This window comes from Lytechinus pictus, chromosome 4, assembly GCF_037042905.1.
Source record: "Lytechinus pictus isolate F3 Inbred chromosome 4, Lp3.0, whole genome shotgun sequence".
NCBI classification, from domain to species: Eukaryota; Metazoa; Echinodermata; class Echinoidea; order Temnopleuroida; family Toxopneustidae; genus Lytechinus; species Lytechinus pictus.
The window spans coordinates 21,223,984-21,234,104 of NC_087248.1; the positions used below are offsets into that span (position 1 = coordinate 21,223,984).

At 38.5% G+C, this 10,121-nt stretch overlaps 1 protein-coding gene across 1 annotated transcript; it reads left to right on the plus strand.

The window, feature by feature from the left end:
- The first annotated feature begins 1,209 nt into the window (after window positions 1-1,209).
- On the plus strand, window positions 1,210-5,876 carry LOC129258832 (uncharacterized). The gene is made up of 2 exons (XM_064098627.1): window positions 1,210-1,804; window positions 3,758-5,876. The coding sequence occupies exons 1-2, from the start codon at window positions 1,477-1,479 to the stop codon at window positions 4,321-4,323; spliced, it is 894 nt and encodes a 297-aa protein (XP_063954697.1). The 5' UTR covers window positions 1,210-1,476; the 3' UTR covers window positions 4,324-5,876.
- Window positions 5,877-10,121: the final 4,245 nt, after the last annotated feature.

Sequence of the window (10,121 nt, forward strand, 5' to 3'; positions counted from 1 at the left end):
ATCAGCGATTTGCGAAACTGCTTACAAGCGAGAGTTGAGCGCGACGGACGCACGAACCAAGAGATCGTTCTACGTCGTTGATAGCGTCGTACGACGCTGGGCGAAAACACATCGTGGATCGCGCTTGTCATAACAGCAAAATTATATGGAGGTTGGTCGGGGGCCCCGTCGGGGGCAGATCGAAGGGTTTGGAAGGGCGTATTCCCCCCCCCCCCCCCCATTGGCGGCGGAAGCCAAAAAAATTAGGGGGGACCAATAAAAGATTTTGACAAGCAAAAAAAAAAGGTTATCAACCAAAATTATAGGGGGGAGGAAGGTCAACATTTTTTTGACAAGCAAAAAAAAAAAAGTTATCAACAAGAAATTTAGGGGGGATCGTCCCCCCACCTCAAATTTAGGGGGGACAGGTCCCCCCGCTTCCGCCGCCTATGCCCCCCACGTGATGGTTTCACCCCGTAGATAGAGATACATTGTATACTCACTATTGATCATCATGTCCTCTCCGATTTTGATACCACATTTTCGTGTACGTATAGGCTACTTTTTAAGTTTGCTAGATACTCCCGGTAGATACTACAATTGCAGTACCATATTATGAATGCACCGAGTGAACACCCTACTTTGGGTATAGGTCCAAGCTTTCACGAATATTGTATCCAAAATGAAATTGTATTTATGATCGATTTCATCTTTAAATATATAGGCATGTGATAATTAATCATATCTTTATGAGAGGGGTGGTGAAAAGAGACAGACTGATATGACACCATAATTTAATAGAAATGTGTAGACCTTGACTCATCTCTCCATATTTTTTTCCGTTTCCATCTCAAGCAGATACATGTACAAATTTTCCAACGAGTATCGAGTCTGAATTTGCCAGACTCGCGAGGCGTCATTACGAAACTAGCCAATCACCGCTAGTCTAAATTAGTGAGACATTGTTATTAAGAACGTTATTTTGCAAAGTTTATTTAAACATCTAAAAAGTAATACCTATTTCTTAAATCCCCGAAATGTATTCATAATTTTATATCCATTCATAATGAGATAGATTCATACTACTCATGCTTTAAAAATGCCCGGAAATTTAATTTGATGAAATTTCTGGGTTTGTGACTAAGCCTAAGTAAACATCTCCACGTGCGTTTTTTACTACGATTCGTGAAGGTCACTTTGTACTCCACGCGAGACGGATGCCGCATCTTTGTGTAAGCTTCGGGTACAGTGCAGTGACAGTGTATCGCAGATATCGGAGCCGCGCGCGCGGCGGGAATTGGAATCTAAGACAGTTTTCATTCCCGCTTCTCCATGATCCAGGGCGCAACACATACAGAAACTTCCTACCATTATCTCTTCTAGCTTACGGTCTTCTACTACTATTTATTTGCCAATCGTCGACAGTTTTCAATTTGGCTTTCAATCGGTGTTCTTCTCCCGGGACGGTTCTCCTGGACAAAGTGAACGTTGTTTCTGATGGCAAATTCTACCATGTCCATGCTTCAGTCTTGTCCGATCGCCATCCACCGCCAATCACCCGATAGCGAGGTTCTCGAAGAAGTGCCTACCCTCTTTACTAAGTCACCGGGTGTTGAGTTGGACAGTCTTTCCGGATTCAGTGTTGCCCGGGACATCAACGAAAATTTGGACTCCTTCGACACTGGATTTTCTCGCCTTTCGAACTCATTCACATCAGGGAAATCGTACCCACCATCATCTCAATGTTTGTGGAGAAAATATGGCGTTGGAATCAATTGCGAAGAAGGAGGGGAACAATTTGGACAACACGAGATGGCCGTTTGTGGTAAGTGATAAGATCGAGCATCATACTCATAGCCTAATCATGATATACCACTTTTCTAATCGTTTGTTAATATCTAGGCTTAGTACTTCAACTTGTATTTTGGGGTTTTTTTGGTATGTATCCTTAGGAGAATGAAACCCTTGAAACCAGCTGAATCCATATCAAAGAGAAAAATCAAAGAAACATATTGTTGAAAGTTTGAGGAAGATTGGATAAATAATAAGAAAGTTATGAGCATTTGAATATGGAGATCACTAATGCCATGTAGATCCTCCTATTGGCAATGCGACCAAGATCTGTGATGTCACCCACGTACAACTCCCTCATTACTTTAGTACTTATTTCACTTATATTCTCACTTTTATAGAGTCTATCACAAGGTGAGGTGTTCTCTTTATGAGAGGACAAGTACAGAGGTTTCACAACATTATATCATTGATGAATCGTTTGTCATATGATTAGAATGAGCAAAAAGAGATGTTTTGGGGTATATTTTCAGTGTCCAAAAGGGGAGAGTTGTTCATCTGTGACATCATAGATCTTGGTCGCATTGCCAACGGGAGGATCTCCATAGCATTAGTGATCTCGACATTCAAATGCTCATAACTCTTCTATTGCTAGTCCTATTATACTCAAACTTTTGTTGATCTTATTCTTTGATTTTTCTGCTTTCACAAAAGCTAACTTGCTCCAAGAGTTTCATTCTCCTTTTTTTAAATCAAATTTATTATGAGGATGTTCTTTATATTAGGTTTCTGGATACTCGATATTTTGTTTTCTAAACCAAAGTTGATGTTAATATTATCATATGGGAATCATTATCATGATTATATAGCTAGATCTAGTCGTCAATCACCATATCATTTCATCATCATCATCAAATATGAATCATCGATCCTCATTAGATCTATAAACAATCATCGTATTTACTATCAATTAACATCACATTAAAACATCATCACCCTCATCGTAATTAATCATCACCATCACTCATCATCATTCGATCAGCATCATCGTCATCATAATCCATCATCATCGTCATCATCATCATTGCTAATCACTACCAATTTAATACCACCATCACCATATCAGTTCCGGACCAATCATATCATATTTTTGTATTATCATTTTATGATTTATCTTTTGCCTATGTCATTCTACCATTAAGGTAGATCTATAATTTGAAATTTACCAGCCTTCAGCCCAGCCCCAGGGAAGAATCTTTGTCAAAATGAGGGGGGGGGGGTGGGTAAATTAGATTCACTTAATTGTTATAAATCATCGTGCGGCATATGAGTTCCATCTTCACTTTTTTTCCTTCTCTTCTAGTAGAATCAATTTTTTATGCATGGCTCCGATCCAGGGGGGGGGGGCACTCGACCCAAAAAGTAGTGGGTATGTGCCGCGGGCGAGACAAAAAACGGGGGCCTTGGAGCGGGCTTATTGTAAAAAGGAGGGTCCTCGGAACGGGCTTCGGAACAACAAATGTTTGTGAAAACGGGGGTCCTTGGAACGGTTCGCCTGCGTGTGATTGCGTATTCATCCCTATGGAACGGGCATACTTGCATGCAGCTAGCCCAGATGCAATGGTCGGACAGCGCTCTGCCGCTGCTTTTCACCAAAATTGCGGCTCATTGTAGTAGCAGATCAATTCGGCTAGAACGTCGTAACGGAAAATATGCGAAGCTTTGGAGCGGATTTCTTTCTTCTTTTTTCTCGATAAGAAGAAAATGCTATGCTTTGGAGCGGATTTCTTTGTTATTTTTCTCAATAAGACAATAATGCTATGCATTGCAATGGAACGGAAATTTGAGTGTAAAATGGGGGTCCCCTCCGCGGCACATACACACTATGCATTATATACTGAGTGCCCCCCCCCCCCCCCCGGGGGCTCCGATCTACATGGGATTGATTTTTAATAAGGATATTATTTTTTGTTTCCAATTCCCACAGGAACGCATGTAGATGAAAGAATACTTCCCGGGTTTAGATACCGCGTTCGCATCCCATCAAAGATGAGAGGGGACCGTTACCAGTTTGGAGGCAGGGCACTCCATCTCCTTCGCATCGGACAAGGCTACGGGAAGCGCCTAACCTTCGAGGACCAGTACGCCAACATCAACACAAACTTCTTCTGGTCAGACACCCTACCCAACGGCTATGCCTTCATCATCAGCGCCGTCGAGCCTGGAGATGAATTCGTGGTATGCCATCAGAACCGACGTCCATTCGGTCGCGCAACCGTCATCGCAACGAGCCAACGTCAAGTCGAGATCAGTTCCTCGATCACCGAAGACAAGGATATCATGAAAAGGGTGATCGTTGCGATGAAGATCTCGGTGCAATACACATGTGAGCCTCACGGCATGATGTCGCTGAGAGCAGATGAGATCGTGGACGTGATGGGAGTCGCTGTTGTGAAGAAAAGTGCCAAAAGATCGAGAGCGGTCACGAGATGTGTAGAAGAGGTCGAGATTCCAGGACACGGTGAATGTCTACTCTTTGACGAGAGTGAATAAACATAACTCTTGTTTCTAAAGTTAAATGGCGATATTTATAGAGACTATTATTAACAGTATCAGGCCCTGGGTGATATGAAAGTCTGAACACTTTATAAAGTTTAATTCGAAGACATTGCTTTTATCTATATTCCCATGGGATAAACATGTCTGCAAAGACAACAATACTAGATTGGATATCCCACCCCCCCCCCCCAAATAAAAAACATGATAAGACTCCCCTTCTGAGATATTATATCATCAGTATTAATCTATGAGGAGGGATTTTCTTGCAGGGTTATATTTTTGTGCAGTACCTTCCCCCCCCCCCCAAAAAAAAAAGCGAAGATTGAGTTGTTCGTTTGGGATGGTGTATTTCTAATACTTCTAATGATAATGTTATATCATTATGAACGAATATTTATGTGTGTGAATGTGAGCTACTTTTAGCTATAATAGTTGCTACAGCTACATTTATGATTGTGTGCAAAGCAAAGTGCTTTGTTTTTAAAACCAAAGTATATTACATGTATGTTTTACTGTATATATTCCATTGAGTCTAACTTTATAATGTACAGAAGTATTTCTTGTCACAACGTTTGCAGGAATAAGAGGTTTCGTAAAATATTCACATTTTATAATAATATTGACTACAGCATAAAACATTTTTTGTTATATTTAACAAAACTTCAGCTATGCAAAAAGCAAAAAAATATTTAGTACGGTGAATCCAAAGGTCATGTGGTTTCAATTAACATTACAACCGCATGGACATTATGATAGAAAAAAAATAGTTGAAATTTGAATTATAAATGTGAAATTAAATATCAATAACAGAAGAATACTACTGTTGAATTTTACCTGTAATCAAAGGAGGAATCCAAACTTTTATTCAACATTTTGATGTTAAAAAATCGGGTGACATTCATCTTAAAACATGAAAGGAATACATCCCGCCCCGCCCCCGCCTCACACCCACACCTTGAAGATAACTGCACAAATTAATGCAATAAATATCTTTTTTTTATTTTAGGACAATCCATTGTATTTTCCTTCTCAAACAATCTCAACCTTTCTCTTTCAAACAATCGCTCTACTGCATCTAAGATCTCTTGCCCTCTTTCATAATTTTCCTCTTCCTGTCAGATTTTGCAGTATTTCATATTTCATGATGTTTTGTTTTGTTTTCCTCTTTATACTTGTAAAGGTTTTTTTTTGTCTTGCCATTCGATTATTTCATTTAAGAAGTTTTAAAACAATAAATTTAGGGCATGTTTGCACCAACAAAATGCATTGTTGGGAATTGTATAAATTTTTAATGCAGTTCCACTTCCATCAATAGGTCACAGATATATGCATTATGATGATGACATATGATGAAAAGCCTGTTAGGATAGCATTTTCATTATTTTTTTCATAAAAAAAGTGCATTAACTTAGTATGCCTAACATGTACATATATGTATTTCGGTATTGGACTTCCATGATGACCGCACAAAGACAAGTTTAATGTATGGATATAAAGATTAATGTATTTGTGTGTTTTGCATAAAATAAAATGCATCTATAATGTAATATCGTTCATTTTCATGTATTTGTCATTTACTTCTCATTTTTCTTCAATTCATTGTTAAGATTTTAAATAATATATTACAGCATCATCTCTTTCTCGATGTAGGATTTATACTTAAATATTTTCTATAAAATTTAGGTACTTATTTCGAGAGCGAGAGAGAACGAGAGGGACAGAAGGAGAGAGGGAGGGCCAGTATATATAAGGGGAGAGAAAGAGTAAACGTGCATATCCCGTATGCAGATTTGGTGATGATTTTTTTTTGGGGGGGGTACTTTGCTTTTTAAGGCTCGAATTAGTTGAATATAATTAAATTTTCTTAAATCATGGAGCTACTAGTGGCTCCATGCTCGGATCAAAATACTTCTTGTAGATTTCTGGCCAGGGGTCTCGTAAGGGACGCACCATTTAGATACCGGAGGGGGGGGGGACTGGAAGTTTGGGTTGATGCAAATTTGTTTTTCATTTCTTCTTTGAGCAAAGTTTTTTTTCCTTACTCCATTAAGACAAAAAAAATTTTGACAGTGGATGAAATTTTTGTTTTTCCTCGGATGGTGAGTCAAGGTTTTTTTTGCTCATATAGCAAGTCAAGTTTGTTTTTTTGAGAAAAACTTCCAGCCCCCCCCCCCCCTGGATATCTAATGATGCGTCCCTAACATATAGGAGTAGAGTGATTGCATTGATTATTGTGTCATCAATCCCCGGGCATCAATCGTAAAAATCAGCCTCATGGTAACTGCTAAGCTTTACGTTACAAGGCCAGGGTCCCATAAAACCGAGCTTTTAAAGGACAAGTCCAGCCCAACAAAAACTTGATTTGAATAAAAAGAGAAAAATTCAACAAGCATAACACTGAAAATTTCATCAAAATCTGATGTAAAATAAGAAAGTTATGGCATTTTAAAGTTTAGCTTCATTTCACAAAACAGTTATATGCACATCTCGGTCGGTATGCAAATGAGGAAGTGATGACATCACTCACTATTTCTTTTGTATTTTATTATATGAAATATGAAATATTTTTATTTTCTCGTCATTGTCATGTGAAATGAAGCTTCATTCCTCCCTGAACACGTGGAATTCCATTATTTTAACATTTTGTGCTTCAGGCAAGGAGGTCCTAATCGTCAAATTCGTAAAAATTGAAATATTGTATAATTCAAACAATAAAAAACAAAAGAAATAGTGAGTGAGTGATATCATCGACTCTCTCATTTGGATGTAACTGGCTCGTTCATATAAATATTTTGTTAAAAATAAGCGAAACTTTGAAATGTCATAACTTTCTTATTTTACATCCGATTTTGATGACATTTTCAGCATTGTGCTTGTCTGATTTTTCTCTTTTGATTCAAATCAACATTTTCTGAGGTGGACTTGACCTTTAAATCTCTTAATATTAACACAATGGATGAAGGGGACAATTCGTTTGGTTTATGCTTGGAGTTAGTATACGTAATAATTCCATGCAGTCTTAAATACAATGAAAAATCCATGTTGTTGATTGATAGTCTCAGACTCTTCGTAGATGCTGGTCTCGTATATTTTTATTTCGTTTTCTTTTTTATTTTATTACTTTTTCCCCCTCTATCTTTTCACACTTACGATTATATAGGTCCTTTCTCTGGCACACAGACCTATACCCTTTTCTAAAACTGTCCACCAAGTTTCATTTATGTCTTTGTTTGATATCTAAATTGGTGAACAGGAACAGCCTCAATCACTATTTTGAGATGGAAGAGAGAGAGAGGGGGGGGGGGCATAATGGAGCCTTCTGGAGGTATCGATTGGATCATCACGAGGTTGCAGGCAAAAGATATTCATTCGACAGGCAAAAGATATTCATTCGACCCAACCCATTGCTCAATTTTTAAATTTGATATTGCTGATTGACTAAAATGAACGAATGACTGACAATCTAACACTGATTCTAGGGAGGGTACCTATACTGAACTTACTTTTTCCAAATTGGAAAGATATATCACCACTATGGAACTATATTTTTACTGGCGGAAGAATTAGGGTAATTTTACTCTATCAAGTGATGAATTTGATCCCGTCAGGTGTAGTCTTCATAAATGCTGATTTATTTTTAAAATGAGCCGGTCGAGGTACCCTTTTCTGGTCAGATATATGGAATGTCAGACATTAATCCTATCCACTGGTAGTAAACATTCAACCCTCGAATTTCCTCCTTATTTTTTATGAATTATTTTTAAGTGCCACTTTAACACACGAGTCTATGGGAAATGAATTAGGCCTGTGAGCCCACGAGTGTCGAGCATGCAGAGCGGATAAAACACGAGATCTTACGTAACATTTCTCTTACGTCATTCCGTGAAAGGTTTCTGCACGCCATCAGCAGGCGAAAGAAAGAGGAGCGCTCAAAGCAGAGGGATGAGGGAGGAGAGGGAGAGAGAAAAGGGGAAAACCAGAGAAGAAAGGAAGACTATATAGGGAAGGGGGAGAAAGCAAAACTAAAAACAAAGAAGGGGAAATGAAAGAAGAAATGGAGAGGGGGAAAGAAAATAAGGGGAAAAGATTAGGGAGAATGGGGAAGAAAATGAAATCAACCGGGAGGTCATTGAACTTGAAAAGGGTGCCAAATTGGTTTTGAAGTTCCTTTCAATCTTATGCATGGGCGGGCCGGATTTCGCTTCACGGGCCTAAAACATTAACCATACTTAAAAAAATAAACATAAAGAAGGATGAAATTCGGGGTTCGAATGTTACCAATGGACAGGATATCTGACAATCTATAACTGGCCAGAAAAGGGTCCCTAGCTCGACCGGCTCATTTTTAAATTAAAACGGCATTTATGAAGACATCTCCTGAGGGATCAAAATTCATTATAGGCCTACATGGAACGAGCCCTAATCCTTCCACCAGTCAAATATAGTTCCAAAGTTGTTGATATTTTCTTCCCAATTTGAGAAAAGGGTATCCTCCAGAGAAGCAGTGTTAGATGGACAATCATATTCATACACTTTGTCAATCAGCATGATCAGCAATATAAAAAAAAACGAAGTGGTTGGCTCGAAAGAATATCTTTTTTTCTTCCCATTGTTAATAGGTCCGTATGACCTGTAAATTTGATATTAGCGTGGATCAAATTGATGTTGAAATCATGAAGAAAATATCAAAATTGACCTGAAACCGAGATGGCGGCAAAATTATTGGTGTTAATGGGGGGGGGGTGCAAATTAACCATAGAGATATATACTAATTACTAAACTAGTGATATATCTCTATGAAATTAATTAACTGACATAAGATTAAGCTAGGGGTTGCCAATAAAGGGATCGCCAAATCGACTTAAAAATAACTTACGGGGAGTGAACTAAAAATCTAGGGGCGCTACTTTCATCTTCATTAAACTAAGGGGACGACAATCGGATCATAAACTTGGAGGAGCGTCATCTTGGTTTTAAACTTGTGAGGCGCCAAATTGATCACAAAGCAAACTCTAGTAGTCATTATTTTGTTTATTGAAATAATTATGCACCGACATTAAGTAATAAAGAAGATGGGAAACCAGTTACAGTAATAACACTTTTACTAACCCAACTTAGGGGCAAACCTCATTTACTAGTGCGCGGCCATCGTAAGGGGCGATAAGACATCATCCCTCGCAGAGGGCGACATTTCACAAGACACATCAAATACAATAACATATTGGCGCACCATTATATTGCTACGAATGCAAAAAGGGATTATTAATGCCTCTTTTCCGCTCTCAATCTCCAAACATTTCAGCTAGCTCTCTTCATGATTTGTCTACGTGATAAACAGTGATTAAAACGTCCCTTTTCGGTTATAGGCATATAGATATCAGCTCGCGCTTCGCGCCCACATCATGCCAATTTGATTAGTAAGATCACGTATCCCATTTATAAATTCCTACATTCTGTCCTTAAAATATAACCTTCTCTGCATCAGTTATTACAAAAAGAGCACATATCACGCTTCGAGCTCGAATTTGATTACTATAGATTCGCATCCTTTAAATGACTTTCAAAAAATTAAGTACGTCATCATGTACCACTAGCTTGAAGTGCCGCGTTGTTGGGTCATAATCTCCAAAAAAAATCAGCACGCTGTTTCTGCTCGCATTACACTGATCTACAAATACCTGGTACGAATCCTCTTCATTTTTTCCCTACATGTTTATTGCTGAAAATATTCCTCATCAGGTCAGTAATATTAACAAACTCAGCTCGCGTTTCCCGCTCTCCTTAGGGAGATA

What these genes read in the sequence shown, in the direction of transcription:
- LOC129258832 (XM_064098627.1), top strand. Translation starts at nt 1,477, where the DNA reads ATGGCAAATTCTACCATGTCCATGCTTCAGTCTTGTCCGATCGCCATC. An exon ending in ACACGAGATGGCCGTTTGTG is followed by an intron (nt 1,805 to 3,757) that starts GTAAGTGATAAG and finishes CAATTCCCACAG; the next exon opens with GAACGCATGTAGATGAAAGA.